Here is a 25,904-nt window from a genome sequence, read left to right as displayed (position 1 = left end):
TGCAACAGGTGTGAACACCCCATAGGAGTGATGTAGCACTAATTAAGTTGTTTTATGTTCGCTGTACGCGTCCTTATAAAGTTGGGCTTTCCAAAAGGAGGGGGGGGGGCTCACACCTAATGGGAGTTATATCACAATCGTGAGCATTAGGGTAATGACGAACAGGATACTTCCGCACTGTGCATGTCGGAAGGGTTGCAGTGCGGAGGTGCTACTTTGTTTGGCTAATCTCCTTTTGAGGGGAGTGCCTCCCCCTCCTTGAGCCCGTTTTCGCACTTTGCGTGTGAAACCTTCGTAATAAACACAGCACCATCAACACATTTTTGTTCCGGAATTTTGTTCTTAATATTGGTTCTTCGTGCGTTACAGATATATGGATTATGTAGGCTAGGAGATATTGCTTTCTCCGTTTTTTTTTTTTTTTTTTTTTTTTTTTTTCATTTATTTATATATTTTGTATTCGTTTTGGGGCTCTATTTTGTGATCATAGTTGTGCCCTTTTTTTTTTTTTTTCTGTTCTTTGTTGTGTTCGTATGCCCTTTGTTGTGCTCTTTTTTTTTTTGTTTTTTTTTCTCTATCCTTTCTATTCTTTTTTCATGTGCGCCCCGCTGTCGAACAGGCGAAGATCAGCGAAAGGAGGTCTCCGTGAAACACGGGATTCGCACAAAGCACAGCAGTAGTCGAACGAATGCACGTGTGAGGTAGTGGTCGCGTTGGGTCACATGTAGGGACAGCGTTCTGGTAGGTTTGTAGAGACCCTTCCACCAGGTTGAGTTGTACAAACACAACCAGGTGTGTGCTAATCCAAAAGGGAGAGGAGTTCCCATACACTGTTTTGAATAATCTGTGAAAATCATGTCCTGAGGGAAAGAAAAAAAAAAAAAAAAAAAAAAAAAAAAAAAAAAAAACTGCTTGTCCTACATATGGCCACAAAAACAAGATTAAGACATTGAAAGGAAAAAAAATGCCTGTGATATTATTTGGCTTTCTCCTGTTGTCCCTTCTGCTATTTGATTTTTCTGACACACTAAAGTTAAGGAGGAGCACAGATCGCATAATCCACGTGTCTGAGAAAGGGGGCTTCTTGCCAAACCCGTGGTTACTGAGCCATAGTACGAATTCAAGGCATCTCTTTATTCAGAACAAAAATGGATTCGAGGGGAGACTCAAATGTGGTAGGAAGAACCCGGGTGCGAAGCGAAGGAAGGAGGAACTATTCCTCAGTAGAGACGAATCGGGTTTTGCAAAAAATGAAATGAAGATAGAGAATTTTAGGAGCCCCAGTGGGAATGAATTCCTATGTACCAAACTCATGATGAATGATGAAGAGAAAAGGTTCATCGTAGATCTCTGCAGTGACAACAGTTTTTTGTTTTTACGAGGGGAGGATTCCCTATTTAAAAGTAATCGTAGTAATGGTGGAAAATTGGATGAGGCGGAGAGGAGACCCCCTCATCTATCCTTTGGACAAGAGGATATCCAAAATGTGCACGAGAAGCTTTACCTGAACAATACTAAAGTTGATGTAGAAAGAGTGGTGAAGGCAAAGGAAAGTAGGGACAAGAAAGTTTTTCAATTCTACTTAATGGAAGACAAAGAGATGGACAAAAATTTAGATGGAATCATTGGTTTTGATTTTTTTTCGAAATTTGATTCATTCCTGTTTGATACCATCCATATGAAGATAGAGCTAGGTGGAGATGCTACGTCCAGTCTGCCACAGGAACAGTGTGCAACCACCCCCCATGAGCATTATCACGAGGTAGAACTGAACAAGTACAGTAATCACATAAAATATTTCAACGTAGATGTGAATAATCAGATGTATAAAGGTCTTCTAGATTCGGGAACTCCAAAAACCTTGTTCATTAACAGTAGCGTGAAATTGGAAAAGGAGGACGAACGTTCTGATAGCATCCTTGTTGAAAATATACTAAATCAAAGATTCAATGTGAAGAAGTTAAAAAAGTTTAATCGTTTTGTTATTTTGTCGAAGGAAGGCGATCTAGGAATGCCTGTTCAAATGAAGGAATTATATGCAAATGAAAATGGCTTTCCATATATGGATTCCAATGTGGTTCTTTTAGGCTTAGACTTTTTACTAAACCGCAAGTTCCTCTTCGACTTAAAGAATGCCAAGCTCTACATCTACTGTGAAGCGACTGAGTGTTCATCTCACAACATGAATAAGAGTAATTCCATTGGAGGTTCTGCTACCAATCGGTCAAAGGACTCCATCATTGATCAAGTGAAGGTGGACCAAAAATGCACCCAGATATATGAGAAACTAAAAACTAAGGAGCTAAGCTTCCTGAATATAACAAACGAATTAGAAAAGGATGATATAGATTTAGAGGATTGTAAAACCACTAACGATGTGATTAGGAGGTATGCCATAAAGGTTCTCTATGGGAAGGAACAACTACCAAGGAAAGATCCAACACGGAAGGATCCCGAGTTTGAGCAAAGGTATAAGGAGATGACTAATTTCTTTAAGAAATTATCTGCAGAGGAGAAACAGAACATGCTAAATAAGATGGTTCAGACTTTGCGAAGCGATTACAAAGAGAGCGATTGGGGGAACACTTCAATAGGAGGAAGTAATCAAACGAATGAGCAATACCCCTCGCGTAATAATCACGAATATGAACGGGCATCCGAAATAATAGAAAAGTACGTAACGCATGAAATTGAGAAGAAGAAATATTCTTTGCACCGATTCAAGTCTTGCAATGTAAATAGAAGGAATGAAAAAGCAGTGGAAGAGGAGTTTACACATCTGAGTACCCTGTACAATGCACACCCAGAGTTTAGTTTCGAGATATTAAATGACTTTAAAAGGGAGCTCTCTGGAAAACGAATCAACGTGAACACACTACAGAGTGAAAATGATATAATAAGAAAAGTGGCAGAGACACGGGTTTACAACCAGAATGTGAATTCGAATAAGGAGGGTAGAAACAGGAAGAGGAAAAATATTATAGTAAGGAGATACTCAAATGACGATAATAATATACACACACAAATTATTATTAGACGGAATGGATTAGATCCAGATGACGACGAAAACGAGGACAACACAGAGGAAGGAAAGGATGGCAAGTATCATCAATATGGCAATCTTGATCGGATGGATGACATTTTCCCTAGCTCCCTATTTTCAGGAATATTTAAAAATTTCTTCGGGGATAACAACCGAAGTGAACACTACCGTAGTGGGGGGGAGGAAGGCGACGGTGGGGCGGATGATGGAGTAGAAGATCATCAAGATGGAGACTTACTCTCCGAACTGAACAACTTCTTTGGCTTTGGCAACATGGGTGACAATTTTTTCAGAAAAAAAAAAAAAAGCGTCATAGGTTTCAAAACGAAGGATTCCACGAATGGGAATGGCGATGTGGAGGGGCAAGATAAGAAGAGAGTGAATGGTACTTCTGATGACACTTCGAGTGACACCTCGAATGACATTTCAAATGCTATAAAGGAGGAAAAGGACACGGATATTATCTACCTGCTCAACAAAGTGCAGAAGCTTAATGATGCCAATTTGAAAAGCTTCATTTTGCAGTCGCTTAAGAATGACAATGTGCGTAGAATTCTCGTGGACGCACTCAAGAAGGGTTACCAGAGCGCCCACGAGGAATGCCGCACGCAGGGCGACAACAAGGGGATGTACCTTCTGCAGATGTTGAAACAAACAGGCATCTTCTGAGGGGGAGGGGGGAGCGTCTACTAGTAAATCGGCAAAAGAGTAAAACGGTAAGGTGGTAAACTGGTAAATCGGCGAAGCGGTGGCCCACTCGTGTGTGGAGCATTTTGTTCTATAAAGAATATTTCTTCATTATTGCCTCTTTTTTTTTTCTTTTTTTTTCTTTTTTTTTCTTTTTTTTTTAAATTTTCTGGCACTTTCTCACATTTACGTCACATTTACGTCATATTTACGTCACCTTTTACGGCCTTAGCCAATATATTTTGCACATGGGCTAAGCTTTTTACGTTTTTGCATTCTGTGTTGCGGCGGTTTCTTCTCGCCTATGTGCTCGTGCGGTGCGTACTCTCCATGTGACGAATACCTGTACGCACGCGTCCCACGTGGTGCCTTTTCCTTTCTCAAACAAAAACCATCAGCCAGGGGGGCGTAGTTGGCCTGGCTATGCCATCAGCCCCGCCAATTGAATAGATCATTTGTGTTATGTCGTCCCTACGAGGATCTCATCAGGAAGAACGCGGGGAAAATAACGTACTTGTGAGATACTGTTCAAGTGAGCCTTTCTGTTGGGGCCCGTTCAGCCCACTTTCTCTTAACTCAGTTATTATTATCGTTATTATTATTGTTATTATTATTGTTATTATTATTGTTTTTATTATCGTTATTATTATTGTTATAATTATTGTTTTTATTATCGTTTCTATTATCGTTTCTATTATCGTTTTTATTATTATTTTTTCCAAACGCGTAGATTGGCCGCTTCCGTCATGGCTTGGAAGAGTAAACTGTTGAACTGCGACACTGACCTGTAATTTGCACAACATGAAGCGGATCATCCTGTGGGGAGCTAACAGAGGAAGAACCTCGTTCCGCCCATTCGTAAATTTGGGCTACTCACACAACATGTGCAAGAAGGACATGCACACAGGTCGGTACCTTTGCCTAAACAACGACAAGCGGACTCTGAACAAGTTCGCAAATTTAAAAAATATCCATCTGAAGAAAAACACCTGCACAGGCAAGGTGGAAATATTCATCGACGATTTAATATTATTAACGAATGGGAAAAATGTACTTTCCTTCGAAAGTTTTGATCTGTGCTTTTTGATAAAGTATGAGTTGCTGCGGAATAGGGAAAAGATGGATTTGCAGAAAATGCCGTTAACCTTGACGGCTAACAATTTCGTCGATTTTCTGGAGGGGGTGATACCTCCAGGGGGAGACGACACACACATCAAGAGCAAAGATAAGCAGATCTATTTCCAAGAGCAGAGAATGATCATGGAAAATAAAATCTTTGAAAATTTTCAAAACGATTTAATTCTTTATCAAAATGGACAGCCTAACATGATGGACAGAGTGAAGAAGCTGGGAGGGTCCCAAACGATTGATTTGCCGAAAAGTCTGAATTATGTAGAAAATTACGAAATAAATAACTTAATGGAGGAAGAAAATAATGTGTATACTAAGTTCATTTCAATTTTTGAAAACATTCATGGAGTTAAGTTAAGAAGAGCAAATCACTTTGAAACTCCTGTGCAGGATTTGTGTGTGCAGGAGAAAATAAAAAATTTGTTAAAAAATATGAACAGTTCAGATATTTTTTTATTTTACAAATGCACACAGATTTTGAATTCCTTCGTTTTTAGCTACCTCTTTTTGCATGGGTATATAGGTTATAAGGATGTGTATAGGTGCTGCAATTTGGAGTACATTTATCAGTTCTTTAAATGGGGCTACGTGTACGATGTACACGGTACCAAGGACGCGGGTGCGTTGCTCGCACTTTCGTCATTGAGCTTGGTCAGGGTGCTCCTCCATCAGGAAGTGGAGAATAACGCGAAGCGGTGACGAAATTTTGAGACCAATGAAAACGGCTACGTGAGATGGCTATGCAGGATGGATAATAATCCATATTTACCACGATGATCAAATGCGCGCGATGAAGCAAAATTGTGCAACTGAACGAAAAATGTGCAGGTGAACGAAAAATGTGCAGTTGAACGAAAAATGTGCAGTTGAACGAAAAATGTGCAGGTGAACGAAAAATGTGCAGGTGAACGAAAAATGTGCAGTTGAACGCACCGCGCACCCCTGTGGTGGCACTAGGATACAGTAACTGTCTTGGCAAGGCAACGGGGGCGGTCGGGGTTGTTGCCTCGCGCGACAGAGGTGTAGTATGCAAGCATCTGTAGGGGGATGACGGCCAACAGGGGCGTGAGGAGCCCGTTGTTGGGGATTAAAATGATATCATCAGCGAAATGCTTGCACAGATCTTCGTCGTCCGTCAAGCAAATGATATGGGCTCCCCTGGACTTTATCTGCTCACCCGTATTTATCATTACATTTTTGGAGGGGTCATTAAAAATAAGCATAATAACAGGCATGTTTTCATCCCCACCCAGGAGTGCATAAGGCCCATGTTTTAAAGCACTCCCCGTAAATCCTTCGCAGTGGATATAACTGAGTTCTTTAATTTTCAGGGCCCCCTCCAAAGCGATTGGGTAGCTTAAACCGTTCCCAACAATGAGCATGGACTTGGCATTGATAAGTTTATTAGCCAAGGTTTTGCATTTAGCTTCACATGATTTAACAGTTGTACCTGCATATAGAGGAAGTCTATGCATGGAATTGATTAAGGAGCTTACCTTAGAATGTGAAGAATGGTAGGTTTCCTTTTTATTTTGAAAAAACCAGATGGCTATTAAAGTGAGGACAGAAACTTCTGCAGTGAAACATTTCGTTGAAGCGACTCCAACTTCTCTTCCTGCATTTAGGTACACACCCCGTCCAGTCATATTAGCAATAGTGGATCCGACAGAATTGACAACGGATAATTTTTTTAAATTCAAATCGTCAGCTAATTTACAAGCCTTAATTACATCTCTAGTTTCTCCACTCTGCGAAATGAAGATAACTCCTTCCTTCTCTTTGGGGATGACAGAAACGTTGAAATCCATAGGGTCCATGACCTGCACCGTGTTGAAACAATTCAAGTAGTGCATTACATATTTTGCGAAAAGTGCAGCATAGTATGACGTGCCACAACCGATTAGAATGATATTTTCAATCTGGGATAGTTCATCTACATAGGGATCTAAACCTCCTAATTTTACGGAGCTATTCAGTATACTAAATCTGCCTCCATTATTTAACGTTTTGGACAATGTAATTGACTGCTCATGTATTTCCTTCAGTGTCCAGTGAGGAAAAGGGTGTGGGGTCTTTTGTATAACAACTTCTGGTATGCTTTCCACCTTTTTCTCTGTTTTCAGATCGTTTATCTTGTCTTTATTGATGGATAGAATTTCTCCGTTTTTTAAGGAAATGTATTCATTGGTAAACATGAAGAGGGCCGAGTGCTCCGAGGCGACGAAAATCTCATTGTCCTTAAATCCAATGTGTAATGGAGATCCATTCGCTGCAAGGATCATTTCGTCTGGGTGATCCTTATGTATTATGCAGAAGCTCCATGTTCCTTCTAATTGCCTAATTGCGGAGAGCACTGCGTTTTGGAAGTTCTCCTTCTGATCAAGAAAATAGCCTATCAAATTGGCTACCACCTCTGTATCTGTGTTAGATTTAAAGGGTATATTTTTTCCCAAGAGGAAACTTTTCAACTCTCTGTAATTTTCTATTATCCCGTTGTGAACGATACTGATCCTTTCCTTGTAATCCATATGTGGGTGAGCATTCTCATCCACCTTACATCCATGTGTTGCCCACCTGGTGTGTGCAATTCCTATTTTATCATTCTTGTGACTAGTAGAATAATTTCCTCTCAACTTTTCTATAGCATCACTGGTTGAGGTGCTCGCATATTTGGTTGTCTTTAAAGTTCCATCGGTTCGGCTTATTGTGGACATGCCGCATGAATCATAACCCCTATTTTGCAACACCTCTATTCCATCAAATAATATTTTTGAAGCGTCTCTGTTCCCAAGGTATGCCATGATTCCGCAACAGTTAGCTATTTCATTTCTCATATTTGGGGAGGGAATAATGTTTCTTGTTTTTTTCTTCCACCTTTTTTCTCCTTGTTCTGCGTTTTTTAGAAGTAGGTTCAGCCCACCGATGGTTGCCGCAACGAGGAGGGCCATCCGCCCGTAGGTTCGACCTCTCTGGTTCTCCCACGTTCTGTTATTTGCACCCTTCCGTCCACGATCCCCCGCACACAACAACGCTAAGTACAAAGGTGCCCGTGCACCCCCACTGCCGCCGCCAGCCCAATAGTTCCCACTGGAGACTCTCTTGGCATACGAAGAACGCGTCTTTCCCGTGGGTGCTGAAAACTCATTCTCTATTCTTCTGAGCACTTTGCTCAACAGGGTTTTGAAGGCCCCCTTCATCTCTTTCCTGGGGTGCCGGAGATATCTGGGTTGCGAGGAATGCTTTCACGGGGGGAGGGGATGCTAAGGCTTCCACGCTGTTTTTGCTTCTTCGTCAGTTTTCTTTTTTTTTTTTTTTTTTTTTTTTTTTTTTTTTTTTTCTCCCCCCCCCTGCAGGACAATGCTCCGCACCTCTCGTCGCTATGCTATACTTGGCTCATCGTGTCGATGATCACTTTACACCTGGCTGCGTGTGTCTAGGCGCGACTGGTTTGGTGCGCGCTTTCGTTCCGTTTATTGGGACTTTGTTCTTTATCTTTTTATGATATTTTCCTCCGTATACTTTTTTATTTTTTTTTTTATTTATTTTTCTTTTATTTTTTTTATTTTTTGTGTATGTGTGTCCGTTTCAGTAGTTATCCTCCTTGGGTGTTAACTACGGAACGTGCTTATTTCTTTTTTTTTTTTTTTTTTTTTTTTTTTTACACATTCGTTGTGAGTGGCAGGTGTGGAAGTTTTTTGCGAGGGGCCACTGCTGAATGGTTTAGGCACGTACAATTGTTCCTTTCACTTTTATTGTACTTGGTGGGTGAAACATAATTGGGAAAGGAAACCCAAGGAATGTGGAATGAAAATGGGTACATCACTAGGACTACCTCCCTTGGGGCGGTCTTCACACTCAGTAACAACCCCTTTTTTTTTTTTTTTTTTTTTTTTTTTTTTTTGCGTGTTAATGGGTGTGAGCGGTGTTTTTTTTTTTTTTTTTTTTTTTTTTCAACCAATAAGTGTATTGTGCGGTTGGGTCACGCTTCGGCGTAGTGATCAAAAAATGATGGACATCATTGATCCCTTTCGCTGATTTGTGATGAGATTGATGGAAATAATATTTGGCCATACACAACTCAGTTGTGGTTTTGTGTGTGCAAAACGGCGACGACGTATCTGAGGACTGCCAGGTGAGGGGCACGGTTTCCCTATTTTCCACATGTGGCCTGTCCGGTGTTTTCTCCATTGGATCGAGGAAAAAAGAGTTCGACTCATACTCATCTTTCGTAACGAATTTACCAAGCCAATATATACAATGCTTGACATGGACTAAACCATACATTGGTAAATGTTTTTCCTCCACATTTTTGCCTTTCATACAAATGGTTATTTGCGTACGCATTTGACTGAGTGACAATTTTTTTTTCCTTTTTTTTTTTTTTTTTTTGGAGTGACAAAATGGGGGAAGGGGGTATAGCGGTATATACATAAGCAAATCTGCTACCTTCCACATTTACTATTTAATATGATGAAAATGGGATTTTAAAAAAAAAAAAAAAAAAAAGAGAAGAAATGCCCATGCTCATTGGAAGTGGAGAGGGGTCCTTTACCAACTGGTCGACACAACTGTAACAGAGGTAGACGCCATCCTAAGCTGTATGCCCAATGTTCTCATCATCTTTTCCCTCTTGTGCATTGACATGAGTGGCACACTCTACCATATTTGTTAGCTTTACATCTAAGCCGCAATGACAGAAGGGGGCACAAAGGAAATATATCCTCAGGAAAAGCAAAAGACATGACACTTTTATCTTATCACAGAATCCCACTTTTGCAACTAAGGGAAATTTTTTTTTTTTTTTTTTTTTTTTTTTGGCACATTAAAGTAAGACGTTTTTCGTTTGTCCAAGGGAGCATTTCCTCATTGCTCCATTTTGACACGTAAAAGTGGTCTTTTTTTTTTTTTTTTTTTTTTTTTGTTTCTTCTTCTTCCTCCTCTTACACTTTCATAGCACTGTAAAAAAAACCCTTTTGATAAGGCGCTTTTCCTAGTGAAACAAAATGGCGCAACAGAAATTCACTACCATCTCCTCCCGAATGAAGGAATTACCTTTTCTTCCATAGGGGTTAAAAAAATAAGATCCCCCAGAATGACAGAAGAGAAAAAAAAAAAGAAAAAAAAAAAATCCTTCCTTTTTTTTATATGGATTATTTTATTTTAAAACTCCTTTTCGTGGGAAAAACGGGTCTTTGGCACTTTCTTCCTTTTTTTTTTCCTGTCCATCGGAAAAAAAAAAAAAACGCGAGGAATTTTTATCCTTCCGAAATTATACGAATGGTAATAATGTAAGTAATGGCTACAGAATTCTCTTTATATAGTTTTCCGTATGTTGCATTAAGCACGCCGGGGCTGCTCCTAAAAAAAAAAAAAAAGAAGGAAAAAAAAAATCCACTGCATTAATTAACCATTTAAGAACCCCTAACAGGAGAATGACTTACTTCAAGGAAAACCCCCCAAAACAGAGAAACCATTACGTTCCTTCGCGCGCGCCATTTGTAGGTTAAGCGCATACGTATATTTTGCATGTACCGTAATTTATCTCCCTCCGAAGTGGAGCTGAAAAAGGAATACCCCCTTAAAAAAAAAAAAAAAAAAAAAAAAAAGAAGAAAAAGCCACCCTCCCCTTTTGTTATTATTTACGAAAAAAAAAAAAAAATAATAAAAATTGAAAAAAAGAACAATTTGATTTTTTACCATTTTATGTTCCTCATTTTTTATTAATACTTTTATTGAAATTTTTTTTCCATCTCTCTTGATGACCTATTTATATTTACGTGAACTTTTTATAACTTTCATTTCATTAATGTCCTTTCTTGCGTCTTTACATATATATATATATATATTTTTTTTATTTTTATTTTTTTTTTTTTTTGCGCAAAGGATAGCAGACGAAAGGTAGCTTATACCTTGTCGTCGAGCTTTTTTCTTCACTGACGTTTTCTAATTTTAGCTCCACCTTGTGCAATCCTATGTACATCTGCGCGCATGCAGTCTGTACGCAGGTTCCATGGTGCTTCCTTTGCCTGTCTGTCCCAGGTCTATTCCTGTGGTGCATCATAACTTGTCTTTACGGGCGAGTCTAACATCATCGCAGCGGAGCGCAGGGGGGGAGTTTCCCTCATCGAATGTGACAAAGTTCCCTTTGCACGTCCCATGCGCGACTGAAACTTTTTCTTTCACGTTTTTATATCCCCATTTATATATCCCCATTTATATATCCCCATTTATATATTTCCATTTATATATCCCCATTTATATATTTATATTTATTATTTATTATTTGGGGATGCCACATTACCCACCTGTGATGTGGGAACCCCTTTTTTGCACAGCCCTTTTCCACCCTAACAGGTGTGCCTGAACTTGGTGTACGCCTCACCTGGGTCCCTGGCTAGTTGCATTTATTTCTTCTGCGTCGCTACACCAGAACTTCGCTTTCATTGTTTATTTCCATTGTTTATTTCCATTGCTTATTTCCATTGTTTATTTCCATTGTTTATTTCCATTGTTTGTTCTCATTGTTTGTTCCCATTGTTTGTTACCATTGTTTGATTTTTTTTTCACCCATTTGGTGAATAATTTACATTTTTCTTAGCCCCAGCGGAGCCAGCGCACTGGCTGCCTACAGACCATCCTCCACGCGCATTCTTTTAATCGTCTCCCCAGGAACGTGGAGCAGACAGGAGACCGGTATCATCCCATCCCAGCTACGTTTCCTCAGCATCAGGTAATTTTAAACGTGCATTTCTTTTCGTGTATTTTTTTTTTTTTTTTTTTTGCCGTATTTCCCCCCTTCTTTTTTTTTTTTTTGCGTTATATCATTGGCGTAACGACGCTACGACGAAAGTGACAAAGGAGGAGCCCCCCCCCCTCTTCGGGGCGAATTACCAATTGGGGCGTTTTGCGAACATACAAATGTGCGCAGTTGTATGCATGAGGAGGTATTGGAAAACACGCGCAAGAATTCGTGCAGTCATATAAACACACGCGCGTGCATGTCGAACAGTGTAGTGGCAGAAGGAAGAGGTGATCTTTTCGTTGTGACATATTATTATACACCCCAGATTGAATTTTACGACTTCCCACACCATACACGCGGATTCCGTTGCTTCATCTTGACTACTCAATTTAGCACAGTTGGAAAAATATATATCTGCATTTTGGAACAAAAAAAAAAAAAAAAAAAAAAAAAAAAAAAAAAAGGAAGAAAGGCAGGAAGAGTTGTCTAATTAACACATTTGTAAAGTACGTGAAACGGAAAGGAAGAATTTTTTTTTTTTTTCCTTTTTTTTTTTCTCACCCTTTATTGCGTTATTTCTTCGTATTTTTTGGATTGCCCACGTTGGAGGGAAAAAATTCTACTTTGGATTGCCTCACCTGCGGCATCCTTCGTTTATTTTAATCCACCGCATGGAAAGAAGTGAAGAATTCATTCATCCATTTTAACTACGAGTGACGAAATGTAATTCTGCAAGAGGAAAAAAAAAAAAAAAAAAAAAAATCAAAGTAAAGCAAAGCAAAGCAAAGCAAAGCGAAGCGGAGCGAAGGAAAGAAAACTGTGGAAATAATAACGCGTGCGTACGTGCAGTTAACGAATTACATTTCTACTTCACCTTCCACCCACCCACCTTCTGCTTTATTCCTCCCCTCCTTGCATGTATTTGATTACCCTGTGTAGATGTTTGGCCAAGCAATCACATGGATATAATAATTTATCGAATGTGAATTCTTGTCCCTCATATGTTACTACCCGTCTGTACGTTGCCAACTGTCTAACTCCGTTTCATCACCCCGTGCTGCATTTTGTGCGCTTTGCTCAATACTAGTTTACATTTTCCAATTCTATACACCTCCTCCTGTGTGTGGAGAAATAACGGAAAGCAAGACAAGCATGTCGAGACCATACCCAGTCAATTTACATGTGTGTTAATGAGGAGGAGAGGAAGAGGCGGCAGAGCAGATGCATACGAGCTATTCGTTTGTGATGTCGTATTGCATTCTATCATTACGCCATGGATTTAGAGGCTCCATGTCATACTCCTCCCATGAGTATTGATCCATATGTAATTACCTATTTTTAATATGCATTTTTTTTTTTTTTTTTTGTTCTTTTCCGCCCCTTTTGCAGATGCCTCAGGGACCCCCAAAGGCATACTCCGCGTTATACGTACGAAATGGAAAAAAAAAAAAAAAAAAAAAAAAGAATAAAACAAAAAGATAATAAAAAGGAAAGAGAAAAAGCATCCCAGATATTGCATTACCACCTGTGTGAAACATGTGAACTTGGACAGAAGAACTCCGATGAAGGAGTCCTTTCACTACCATCCCCATATAGCGAAAACCAAGACACATGTATAATAACCCTCTCTATTTATTTCCTCATTGCAGCCGCACACATATTACCCGAACCAGATGATGAAAGGCTATACAACCAGTAAGAGGGGCCCAATGAACAACACCCCATTTGGAGACATGAGGAAGATATCATTAACTAACCCCTTGCATATATCTGACAACGCCTGGTCGACGGACAGAATCACGCTGTCCTCTGAGGAGTACCTCTACTACGTGAATCTGTTTAAGTAAGAGCGCACATCAAAGAGGGAAAACTCATAAAGGTGTTACCAAAAAGATAATTTGTGTGATTGTATGTACCCACTACATGTTTGTACATCTTCTCATATTTTTTTTTTTTTTTTTTTTTTTTTTTTTTTCCCTTTTTCGTTGTGCAGCTTGAACGACAAATTCGACAGCCACTTTATCGACAATAAGACGGCGTCCTCCTTCTTGCAGAATTCAGGTCTATCCATTTCGGTTCTTCACTCGGTAAGGGGGAGGAAATGCATTCTGATGGTGCAAGTGTGTAACACTTTTTCGAACACTTTGCAATGACCTCATCTTCTGAACACTTTATCTTTTTAACTACCCCTTGTGAAGGGTATCAACCTCTGAATATATTCCTACATGATGTATCCCTTTTCCATCACCTTCCTTTTCAGATATGGGAGTATAGCGACGTAGAGAACAAGGGATACCTGACACTGGAGGACTTTTTCATTTGCTGCAGATTAGTTGCACATGCACAGAATGGAAACGTTCTAAATTCGGACATTATAAATATACGTAAGGGGAGCATTAGGACGAAAAAAAATAAAATAATAAAATATATATGAACGTGTGCATGTGAATAGTTACCTTTTTATGTATTTTTAGCTAGCCAGATAGCTTTTTTTTTTTTTTTTTTTTTTTTTCTATTTAATTTAATTTTTTTTTTTTTCCCTGTGTAGAGCCTCCGTGTCTACCCAGCTTCGACATCATACGACATAAGTCCTTCTCTGACATTTCCAACATGGAGGGAAATGTTGAGTGGAAGATAAGTGCGAGAGAAAGGGAAGACTACCGCAGGATTTTTAAGACACTGGACATGAACAACGAAGAGAAAATAGAGGGTAGTGTAATCAGAGAGTACTACCTGAACACTTCCAATCTATCGATCTGTGAACTTATGCAGATATGGAGTGTATCTGATATGGACAATGATGGTTTTTTAAATTTTGAGCAATTTTGCGTTATGAATAAAATGGTTGAAGTGAGGAAGGAGAAGGAGATCAACATCCCTCTGTCTATCCCCGCGGATCTGCTGAACTCGATAAAGGACGATCAGAAGATGGTGATGGATGGTGAGTTTAGCCATGTGTTAGAGGGGAGGTAGTGAGGTCTCAGCTTCGGGACGCCTCCTCTCCCCTTAGCCATAGATCAGTTCGATTATTTGGATAACTTTTTCACTTGTTTACTTTTTTTTTCTTTCCTCCCCCCCATGCAGACGACGTGACCTTCCGCAAGGTGGAAGACAAAGAAACGCGAGACAGCCTGAAGCTCTCCTTCGGGGACCTACTGAAGACGGAAAATGAGAAGAAGGAAAGGGGCGTTTTGGGAAAAGGCACCTCACCAAAAGGTGGTAGCCCCGAAGATAACGAAAAGCTAAACATGGAATTCGATTTCTTTGAATTTAAGCAAGAGGAAAAATCTGACATGGATAGCTCGGAGAAAGAGAAGAGCAAGAGGAAAAAAAAGAAGGAGAAGGACATGTTCTCGGAGCGTAGCGAGAAGAATTCCCTCTTTAAGAACGACTTAGACAGCTACAGAAGATTGGAGAAGGAGGATGACGACGACGATGATGGTAGTGATGATGATGGCGAGGAGGACGTAGAGCGAAGGAATTCTGTGGTGAAGAAAAAGGCAAGCATGAAGGAATCCCCAAGTTACGAAGACCTCAGCACAGAGGAAATTTCAACCGAGGGATTCAGCAAAAAGGGCAAGGAAAGAATTAAAGAGGGAGGCGAAGAAGAGGCGGAAGGAGGCTCCAAAAAGAGAAGCAATAGAAAGAAAAAGGAAAGGGGCCATCGAGATCGGGGACATCTAGACCGGGATAGGTTGAGCAAGGCGAAGGAAAAGCAAAAGGATCGACAGAGAAAAGCTCACGAGAAGGGCTCCGGACAGAAGAATCTACAGTTGGAGAAGATTACCTCGGAGGAAGTAGCGTCCCGATCAGGAGACATGGGAGGAGGGCTCGAAAAGGGGAGAAACATGAATAGAGGAAATCGGGATATGAATAGTGGGAATGGAAAAGAAAATGGAAAAGAAAATGAAAAAGGAGAAGAAGAAGAAAGAAAAAAGAAAACGTCGCAAAGCGAAAAGTACTTCACGAAACTTATCGACTTCAATTATTCTGACTTAAAAAACTACAACATCGAAAGTAAGGATGTATACAAAATAGAGGAGATAAACCGAAAGCTAGAGGAGGAAATTGAAAAAAAAAAAAAAAACATTGAAAAAAAAAAAAAGCAAGTAAACTGTCTAGCTTATGTATATGAAAATGAATTAAAAAAATATCAGTGTCTAAAGGAAGAAAGAAGAAATCTAGAATTTATAAATCTCTGTCTCTACAAGGATATTAAGCATAAGAAGGAAAATATTCGAAGCATTAAAAATGAAATAAAGGAACTCATAGAAGATATCAACAAAATCAGTATTGAAAATGTTAATATAAATAAGGATTACATAAAAAAGGAGAAAGAAATAAAACTTACTGACAACAAGAGGAAAAATCTAAATGCACTTATAGACAAAGAAAAGAATGACTTGAAAAAGGATGAGAGGAACTTAATTATCTTGAAAAATATGATTGACTACTTGAAGAAACAGAAAAGTCGAGCTCTTAAGTTACAGGAAAATCTAAAAAATAGATACGATGTCACGAATTCAGATCATCAGATGTTAATTAAAAATATTCTACACCAACAGAATTACTTAAATAAAATTACGCAGAAGCGTCTGAATACACAGAAAGTAAAAAATCAGAACCTTCTTTACTTTAACTCTCTTTGTAATCAGTCTGCTTTGGTGGACATGCAGAATAATACCCACACGCCCGACGCGAAGAGTCTCGGAGCCCACAGGCGTTATTTCACGGACAGGAAGGGAATCCCCAACGAGCAGGTACGACTGAAAGGGGGGGAAAGTTACGAACCTGACGAACCCGGCGAACCCGGCGAACCTGGCGAACCAGACGATGCCTCCCCGTTCGCCGCTAAGCGACCAAGTAGATAATTAACCATTTCACCACTTCACTGATTCACCCTTGCCCCTCCCATGTAGAGTGACGAGTTGAAGAGCTCCAAGCGGAACGTCGAGCTTTTCGAACAGATCAAAAACGGAGACAGCGTGGACATATTTTCCAGCATGGACGACGAGTCAGTGTCACACTCCCAGGAGTACGTCGAGGGGGATGACGACGACAGCAATGATGATAATAACAATGATGATAATAACGATGATGATTCCGATGATGATGACGATGATTCAGATGACGAGAAACGACAGGTAAGGCCCCCCAAAAAAAAATGGTGCAAAGGTGAAATGGTATATAATTAGGAGTGAGCGAAGGGTGGACACACCTTGCAAAACCCATGCATTTCCAAATTCTACTCCAACGGGATTAGTAAGTGAAATGGGTTAATTGGGTACGCCCCGCAATTTGCAACATATCATATTCATGCTTTATTTTTTCCTTGTAGAAGAGGAAGAACAACATGGAGGATCTGGCCAACCTGGTGTCGAAGGATCACAGCTTAAAAAGCATTGACGACAGTTCTTGATGTGAGGAGTTATTGTTGTGGGATGATCCTTTTCCCCCCTCCTAATAGTAGTGTGGCGCTTTTTTTTTTTTTTTGTTTTTCCTTTTTTTAAATTTATAATTCGCCCGTTTGTGTCTCATTCGGTTGAGCATTCTTGCAATTGCGCGGTTACGCAGTTGCGAACCTCTGCATCGGCACACCCCCCAGTACATTGCGCATTTTTGTTTTCTCCCTTTTTTAACCGTAAACCTCATGCCCTGCCCCTTGGCTGAGCCCAACGTTACTACCAATTTGTTCTATGTATGTGAGGTTTTTTATCCTTTTTTTTTTTTTTTTTTGTTCCGAAATGTTCTGCCGACCCTTTCTTTGGTGTCGCAGCACACATTTCCCACTCTTTATGTTAACAAGGTATTTTCTTTTTTCTTTTTTCTTTTTTCTTTTTTCTTTTTTCTTTTTTTTCTTTTTTTTCTTTTTTTTTTTGTGATAAAGTAACGTGTAAAGAATTTAATTTTTTTTTTTAAAATCACGTGAGGTTCACTCAAAATGTGGAGGAATCGACAGAGCGATGATATATAGCATCTCGCCACGTCGCCTTTTATTTCGAAGTTTTTATTATTATATATATTTTTTTTTCTCTCTCTTTGGAGTTTCTCGCCATGGGGGAGAGGCACGACAACATCTTCTGTGGAAAAAGTTCTCCAATTTGTTGATTCTGTTAGGTCGTTAACTTAGATGTGTATTTTTATACCTTAAAATATACAAATCATGCGGGTGGGGGGGGACTCCTTCTTCCACGGGGTAAGAAGCAAATGTTGATATAATTGGGTCCATCTTTTGCCCTGTTAAAGGTGGGGGAGAGAAAGAAAACTTGACACAAGATTCCTAACGCGATGATAATTTGGTCAGCAAAACCAAAGGCGCCCCTTTTCATGAGCGCTGGGCGGCGTCACTTCGCGCACTGGAAAATCGAGCACACCGTGCCTCTTTACGAGAGAAAAAGTCGCGCCAAATTGAAGAGAGAGAAACAGGTGAAAAAATCGAAAGTTCAAATTTTGCATTTGGGTCGGAATGCACGTTTAGTGGAGCCCTCCAGAGTCCGGGTAGGTAGTAGCTCCTCCTACATAGCTGATGCCGACCTTCCCCATGAGGCAATCCAAACGAAGGACATCAACGTGGAGGATCTGGCAGAACCAAAGTTGGACCAATGGAATGCGTCTTTACTGACGTTCACATATGCGAAGAGGCTATTCTTCATGATAAGGAGGAAGGAGAACGAAGAGCTACTTAAAAATGTGAACAACGCGAACTTGGTGCATGTGTCTGTTTTCATGGTGAAGAAGAATGTGCGATGTCGCTCTGTGGAGGAGGAGTTCTTGCGAAGGGTGGGCGAAGCGGTGGGCGAAGAAGTACATGACGCGGTGGGCGAAGAAGAACATGACGCAGTGGGCGATGTAGTGAACGATGCGGTTGTACAAACTGGAGAGGCGCCTTTCGGAGCGCCTGCGAGCCCCCCTGATAACGACCTTTTGCGGGTAGACAACCTTTACCACGTGTTGGAGTTTATCCATCATATTGGCCTCAACAACATCGCGATGCGTCAACGTGGGTATCACGCATGGGGGTTCACTAAACTTAAGCGTATCTACAATGCGATACTCATCCATTTTACAAACAAAATGATACTGAGCAAGGGAGAGATCATGGAGGTGCTCAGTCTAAATGATAAATACCTGTATTTCGACGAGTACCTTTTTGATTACATCGATGGGAATATAGCAAGTACCTTCGACACATATGATGAGCATGATATATCGTACCTGTGCAGACATTTAAATAAAATACTATTTTTTTTTTCTTTACAAAAGCATGGGATAAAGTGTGATTGGTATGTGCATCGCTTGGTGAAAAGGTATGTGTGCAAAAGTTTGGTTTGCTCACCTCATCTGGAGGAAGAAATGTGGAATGGAAAGGATGAAGGAGTAGTTCTCCCCCATGGGGATGACAGAGTATCTATCTGTTCAGAGGATTCTCCCCCTTTACTCGTACACAATTTCAAGGAGCGCATCAGGAAGAGCTCTTTCGTAAGGACACTCAACAAGGAGCTAAGGAGAAGCGCACACGAATACAAATACTACAACCTAGTGGAGCTACTTGAGTTCTACACTCTCTTCGAAATAAAGAAAAAAGAAATGATCAAGAGATTTATAAACGAGGTGGACAAGTATATAAATATCATGAAGTATGCTTACCATGCGAAGGCATTGATTTTATTCAGCTTGAATACAAAATACCTGGATGAAGAAAATCAAAAAAGCATAAGACGCTTGATCAGAAGAACTTCACAAATGCTCCACTTCTATTGGCCTGTAGAATTCATTCTAGAAACAATTATTGCTTGTTGTTCTTTTTTGGACAAGGGAAACAAGACTACACGGAATTTATTTTTATACTTGAAGGCTAACATTAAAAAGTGTATCCATCCGGTGTTGCTTGTGAATCTCCTAAAATCGCTAGCTTCAAGACAGATTCGTGAATTGACTGTTTGCAATCAAATTATGAACTACGTAAAGGAGAAAAGATACTTGATCCACGAATTTTACGTAGTACAGATATTAAAATATTTGTCTGTATTAAAATATCCTAATGATGATTTATTTATTTACTTTTTAAATGAAAACCGAGCCCTTTCTCGATTTTCACGGTTACCCAGTGAATCCCTCGTTAGTCTACTCCAAGTGGTTAATCACTACAGGGGAGTGCACCATTCAGGGGGGGAGAAGGAATTCCGCGTGGGAAATGTTTTTGTACGCTCCAGCGCGTCGGTCTTCTTCTCGGAGTATGTTATGTTCCTCCTACTGAGGAGGAATAAGCGGGGGATGCAAAACATAGTGCATGAGGAGGCCAACAGTAGCTGTTCCACTGACCTTCCACAAAGTGCTTCTCCCAACGCCGACGCCTTCGTACAACTATTGAACGCATTGACGAATTTAAAGGTTACCAACCAGGATATTCTACAGTACGCGGTGAGTTATCTACAGGAAAATCTAACACAGGTGAGGGAAAGGCACGTGGTTACTCTGTTCCAATTCTTCTCGGAGCACTTAATTAATTGTCCATCCGTGGGAGAATCCCTCACAAGACAAACATATGTCTATCTCCACCAGATTGCAAAAAACACCATAATGAAGCTACCAGAGGAATATCTGATTCACTGTGCATTCTCCGTTTTGGCATATTACTTTTCTGAGATCGTTTTGAACAGAAACAAGAAGAATGTAGATTTGCTGGAAAAATTGATGATTATTTTTGGAGACAAAATAAGGGCAGGGTTAAATATCCTGACGGAGGAGAATGAAGAGAAAAAGGCATCCTATGAACTGCTACACGTGATATCCGCTGTGCTAAAAATTATTTATGAAAAAATGGAGAGGAGGTTACCTGATGAGCTGTTCAATCTGTGCACACATATACAGAAGAATTTAACTGCAGCGACGGGGGAGGCAGTTAGAGGAGGGGGAACAGATCAAAAAATGCCTACTGGAGAATATTTTATTTTCTTCTTTTCAGATCTTTTTAAGAGGAAGAAGATATCCCATTTTGTTAACTACATTAGTTACCCCTACACTATCGACATCGTCATTCCAGGTCGGGGAGAGAAAGATGGACTGGATGAGGAAAGTAGAAAGCGTGCCCTCTTTTTAATCAACAGCTTTGATCAAATGTACCTTAAGAATGTTCCCGTAGGAAGATTCTTTGACGAGCTGGAAAAGGAGCACATAGGGGAAGAGGCGGACTACCCCACTACCGAGCAGCGAACAGTAGAGGCCATCTACCAAAATGAAGAAGTGCGAACATGCTTGAAGCCTTATGAAGCGATTCGGGAGTGGTTCCTAAACAGCCAGAACTATGCCGTGTCTTATGTATCGATGGCCGATTGGAAGAGCAAATATATGTAGGACAAAGGTAAGGAGGAAAATTTGCTTTACAGTGCAATCTGCAACAATCTCCCCCTTCCCGAATGGATGCATTCATTACTGCCACAATTGCTAAATCAATTGGTGGGCAAGCCCAACACTTTACAACTTTTTTTTTTTTTTTTTTTTTTTTTTTTTTTTTTTTTTTTTAATTTTACCTGACCTGTACATACGCTTTGTTGTCCATTTGTGTGTGTTAACAATTGGCCACTCACTCCCTTATATCCTACTGATGGCGTGTGCGTTAAGTTGTTATCGAAGGGGGGAGTGTGAAATGTATGGATGAGTGTTCTGCGGGCTGCTGTGTGATGGGACAATTCCATATATACATATATATATATATATATATGTATATGGCCTGTGCGAAAGTAAGGATCGCATACAACCCCCCCTTGACACATACACATCATTCTGTCGCACACGGTATATAATATGGGAATGATATCTGGCACTGCAACCACGTTTGGCTTTCCTCCCTCCAAAGGCAAACCTTCATACGTACGAGTATATGTATCCACATATGTATTTGCCCACGCAGAGATAACTCTTCCTTCCGCATGAAGCATGTTATGAGTCCAAAAAAAAATTAGTATGATGCGTTCTTGTTGTTTTTTTTTTTTTTTTTTTTTTTTTTTTTTTTTTTGGGGGTGAAGCAGTTTTTATTCATTAAAAAAAATATATATATATATATATTAAATAAATAATAACTCAAAAATGATACCTTTGGATTAATAAACGGAAAATGAAATGATATCATAGGAGGGGGTAGAGAAAATAGATCGGATGAAAAAAAAAAAAAAAAAAAAAAACAGCGTGTGGAATAAAATTCTGTACATTACACCCCCCTCACGTTCACATTGTTCACGTCTAACGAATGGGTCGGTTATGTATACTCATCCGATCGATCAAATTGCGTGAATAAAGGAGCACGCATACATGTATTTTTTTTTATGATATCTCCCCATTGTTATCCTTCAATTAGTATAAAGGCACTGTGTCGACAGTGCGCACTAATTAAAAATACGTTCCTCATTTATTTAATTTTATTTTATTTTTTGGGGAGAGGTCGGGCTAAAACGCACCGGTGTCGTTCCGCATATGCGCACGTATATCATGCTTACGTTCCAACTCCGGGTTGCTTCACCGCTGTTACGCTGATCCATTGGGCCGATCAGGCATTCATCCAGGGGGCGGGGATTCCTTGCACCACTGGGATATCTTCGCGGTCCTTGAAGGACAGGACAGTTCGGTTCATATCGACGATTTTTCTCTTCACCAAGATGTCGTACAATCTTATGGCAATGGTCACCACGAGAGCAATGCAAATGAAAACCAAGCACACGATAATGAATAGGTATACCTTTGACTTGAAGTCTGTAGGAATATGTGCACCGAACTTATGGTTCTGTAGGTATTTACTCGTGGTAAGACCGTTTCCTTCACCATTATCCCCATCATCATCATCATCGTCATCATCGTCTTCATCATCATCGTCATCGTCATCATCATCATCACCATCATCATCCTTCTTTCTATTTTTGCTAACCTCATTGTATATGTCGTCCACGCCATTGTCGTCATCATCATTGTTATCTCTGCTAACAACATTGTACATGTCGTTGTTTCTCTTTACATCTCTTCTTTTTCCACTACCAAGGTGTTTGCTCACAAGGTCGGTCATTGCTTGCAGGCCTCCGCTCAGACTAAAGTGACCTGCTTTCAACACATCACTTCCATCTATTTTACTTCTACCATCTTTTTCATTGTCTCCATAATTGTTGGCGATGTCTCTGAAGAGGATGCTTCCCTCATACTTATCGTATGGGGTGTTGTTTTCTTCCGTTCTCACTGTGTTATTGTTCTTTAGTGTTTCTTGGCTGGTGTTTGCCTCAGTTTCGTACTGAACCTGGGGTTGTGGTTGTGTGGCTGTTTTGGAAGATAATCCTTCATTCACTTCGACATATTCACCATCGTCTATTTCTTCCTCTTCATTGTACTTGTCCTCTGTGTACTCTTCCTCTTCGGCGTCACTACTTCCGCCTGATTCAACGTTTTCCGTAATGTATTCGTTCTGATCAATATCCTCTGAAGTTTCCTTATCGCCATCGACATTGGTGCTCACAGTGGTTGACATTTGAGAAGATCCTTCCACATCATCCCAGTAATCCTTCTTCATGTAATCCTTGGCGATGTAGTTAAAATTGGTCTGGCTACCCGATGAGAAACTATTGCCATTATCATGGTAGTAGCTAGTTGAGTCATCGTTGTTCCTGACAACTTCTCCTTCCTCATCTTCCACAATGGTATTTTTCTGTCGCTGCGATTGAACCTTCACCGCTTGCAGACCCTTGTTAAGGATATCCACCACTATAAATGGATGCATTTCTTTCAATTTTAGAATATTAAATTGGGGTTTCTCTAAGGTGAAAACATGGAGCGAATATCTATATGGGTTCATATTACGTTCAGGTAGATCTTTCCACAACCATGCGTCTTGAAAGTTACTGTTGGCTTGTGTAAGAATAGCATTTTCGTATTTCTTCTCTAAAATTTCACCATGCTTCTCATATTTCGTGGGGACGAAATTAACATTCTTTACACTAATGGCTCCTGCGAATTCAAACCATCCACCATATTTATAATGTAGAGAAATGTCCTTGCTGCATCTAAGACCATTATTATGGTTTCCCAGTTGATCACATTTTAAGTGTTTTGTAATTCCTGCAATTTCTCCTAAAATATGTGGGTTCAGTTTTTCGTAATTTTTTTCATCAGCTAGATAATTGTAAAATGTAATGACTGGCTTGGTTCTTTCATCTTCCGGGAATAATTCCTCCTTTAACTGTTCCAAACGTTTTTCCAGATCTTCTAAAACTTCGTTCATCTTTTTAGTGAAATACTTATTCTTCTCCTGAACATATTCATCATGGTTGGATGCCTTTTGAACAAATTCATCGACGAAGAAATCTCTATTTATCAATATAAGAAAGATGTATGCGTTTCCATTTTTGGCGTTGTAATACCTAGCAAAGATTTCGTTACTGTATCCGATGGCATGCATGTAGTCATTGACGGCGACGATTTTTACTTCAAATCCTGGGTACGAGGATATTTTGTTTTGTATTATCTCGTGCCAATTGAGGATTTGTTCTCTGGATGGTTTCTCCGTCTGATTCACAGAGTTATACAACTTTTGATTTTCCTCTTCCGTCATTTCATTCACAACCTTGCTGTTCGTATCTGCCTCTTCCGTTTTACCATTTCCCGTGTATGTCATCATTAAATTAGCAGGGTGGGGTAGCTCATGAGGCAAAACATTTAGTAAATCCCACAGGAACAATTCCACGGAGTACCTCCAAGGTACGAACTTGTCGTTCGGAAAATCTCTCCACAATCCGACGGCATAGCCATTTTCATATCCATCATGTCTCTTCATCACAAGTTCTCTAAATTCTGTAAGCATATGTTCTGGCACTACATCTATGGATCCCTTGTGTTCTTTCATCTGGTCGCTTTCGTTTGGTTTCATGTTGTACCCATTTACAACCAAAATTCCAAGGAAATCAAACCATCCTCCATAAACCTTATGCATGGAGACGTTCTTCTTTTTCTCCTCATCCACACAAATCGTTTGTGTTACTTTAGAGAGTTGTCCAAGTAATTCCATATCTAGTAATCTCTTCGTATGATCATGAGCAAAGCTATCATCTTTGTACAAATACTGGTATTCATAATTTTTAAAAAAGTACTTCTTCTTTAAACTACTAATCATGGAGTTCATAAGGAAAGAAAACTTCTTCTTTATGGCACTGTACTTATTTTTTGAGTACACTAAATCTTGGAAGAAAAATTTATTTCCAGTGACAACCAGAACCATTGTGTTTTCAGGGAGTTTTATGTACGCGTGCTTATTTGGATCTACTCTCTGGTTGTACTCTTTTACACTGGTTGCACTAAAATAAATTCCGTTCTTGAAGGCAAATTCGTTTTGTAGCTCCTTCCTGAAATAATTTACATTTCCTATCTGGGGACTTGTTTTATGGTACAGGTTGTATAAATTTCTAAATGAATCGTTTGCGTTCATTTTCCCTTGTGTGGTTTGTTTGTTCGTGAAGGCCAGTAAGGGGAGATTCATCGTCATGGGTGGGATGATGGTAATGTCCTGATGATTTGCGTTTTTCGCCTCATCATTATCATCGTTGTCATCATCGTCGTCGTCATCATCGGAATCATCATCGTTATTATCATCATTGTTATTATCATCATTGTTATTATCATCATGGCTGTCGTCGTCATTGTTGTCGTTGTCGTCACCGTTGGTGTTATCATTATGGTCCGTGTTGCTCATGTGTGACGATTTTTCTGCGATGTCGCTAGCTTCGAGGGGGGCGCTCTCCTCGTTTAAGTCGTCGCTTCCACTAGGCACGAATCTTACTTCTATGCCTTCAGTGAGGCCCAAGTTGGCGGGGGGAGAAACGGGTTCTCCCTCCACTGGTTTCTCCTCCTTCGACATTATGGCTTCGTCCGTACTGTCGTTCTCGTCGGCGGGAGGGGTGGTCGCCTCTACGACATCCTCTGACCCGTCTTGGGTAAATTTTTTCGATTTTTTCTCATCATCATTATCATCATTATCATCGTTGTCATCATCATCGTCGTCATCATCATTATCATTATCATTTGGTCCATTGTACTTTCCTCCACTCACAGACCCGTTGATAGGGCCATGGTTGCTCCCGAAGAAGCCGCCCAGAAATCTGCTGTCATCAATCGTCACATTATTCAATTTGGACTGTGCGGTATTAAAATATAGGTATGCAAAAATAAAAAGGTAGTAAAAAATGGAGAGAGATATGCGATGCAGAATCATCTTCTCGTATTTGGTAGCATTAAAGAGATGTGTATGGATTGGTGGTTGGGGAGTGGATCTAA

The 25,904-nt window shown here is 40.0% G+C and overlaps 6 protein-coding genes across 6 annotated transcripts; 4 read left to right on the top strand and 2 right to left on the bottom strand.

The window, feature by feature from the left end:
* Positions 1-964: 964 nt before the first annotated feature.
* On the top strand, positions 965-3,712 carry PKNH_0609800 (conserved protein, unknown function; the record flags this gene model as incomplete). The annotated part of the gene is made up of 1 exon (XM_002261734.1): positions 965-3,712. One exon carries the CDS (start codon positions 965-967, stop codon positions 3,710-3,712), a length of 2,748 nt encoding a protein of 915 aa, XP_002261770.1.
* An 819-nt stretch (positions 3,713-4,531) lies between these two features.
* On the top strand, positions 4,532-5,560 carry PKNH_0609700 (ATP synthase mitochondrial F1 complex assembly factor 2, putative; the record flags this gene model as incomplete). The annotated part of the gene is made up of 1 exon (XM_002261733.1): positions 4,532-5,560. The coding sequence occupies one exon, from the start codon at positions 4,532-4,534 to the stop codon at positions 5,558-5,560; it is 1,029 nt and encodes a 342-aa protein (XP_002261769.1).
* Positions 5,561-5,814: 254 nt separating this feature from the next.
* Positions 5,815-8,058, bottom strand: PKNH_0609600 (glutamine--fructose-6-phosphate aminotransferase [isomerizing], putative; the record flags this gene model as incomplete). The annotated part of the gene is made up of 1 exon (XM_002261732.1): positions 5,815-8,058. The coding sequence occupies one exon, from the start codon at positions 8,056-8,058 to the stop codon at positions 5,815-5,817; it is 2,244 nt and encodes a 747-aa protein (XP_002261768.1).
* Positions 8,059-13,279: 5,221 nt separating this feature from the next.
* On the top strand, positions 13,280-17,022 carry PKNH_0609500 (EF-hand calcium-binding domain-containing protein, putative; the record flags this gene model as incomplete). The annotated part of the gene is made up of 7 exons (XM_039114204.1): positions 13,280-13,446; positions 13,597-13,690; positions 13,864-13,987; positions 14,152-14,544; positions 14,688-16,363; positions 16,523-16,747; positions 16,942-17,022. The coding sequence occupies 7 exons, from the start codon at positions 13,280-13,282 to the stop codon at positions 17,020-17,022; spliced, it is 2,760 nt and encodes a 919-aa protein (XP_038969529.1).
* An 869-nt stretch (positions 17,023-17,891) lies between these two features.
* On the top strand, positions 17,892-20,957 carry PKNH_0609400 (conserved Plasmodium protein, unknown function; the record flags this gene model as incomplete). The annotated part of the gene is made up of 1 exon (XM_002261730.1): positions 17,892-20,957. One exon carries the CDS (start codon positions 17,892-17,894, stop codon positions 20,955-20,957), a length of 3,066 nt encoding a protein of 1,021 aa, XP_002261766.1.
* A 1,189-nt stretch (positions 20,958-22,146) lies between these two features.
* On the bottom strand, positions 22,147-25,842 carry PKNH_0609300 (exported protein 3, putative; the record flags this gene model as incomplete). Its single annotated transcript, XM_002261729.1, has 1 exon — positions 22,147-25,842. The coding sequence occupies one exon, from the start codon at positions 25,840-25,842 to the stop codon at positions 22,147-22,149; it is 3,696 nt and encodes a 1,231-aa protein (XP_002261765.1).
* Positions 25,843-25,904: the final 62 nt, after the last annotated feature.

This window comes from Plasmodium knowlesi (assembly GCF_000006355.2).
Source record: "Plasmodium knowlesi strain H genome assembly, chromosome: 6".
Taxonomy (NCBI): domain Eukaryota; phylum Apicomplexa; class Aconoidasida; order Haemosporida; family Plasmodiidae; genus Plasmodium; species Plasmodium knowlesi.
The sequence above is the reverse complement of the archived record's forward strand: the minus strand, read 5'-3'. Positions and strand labels throughout refer to the sequence as shown.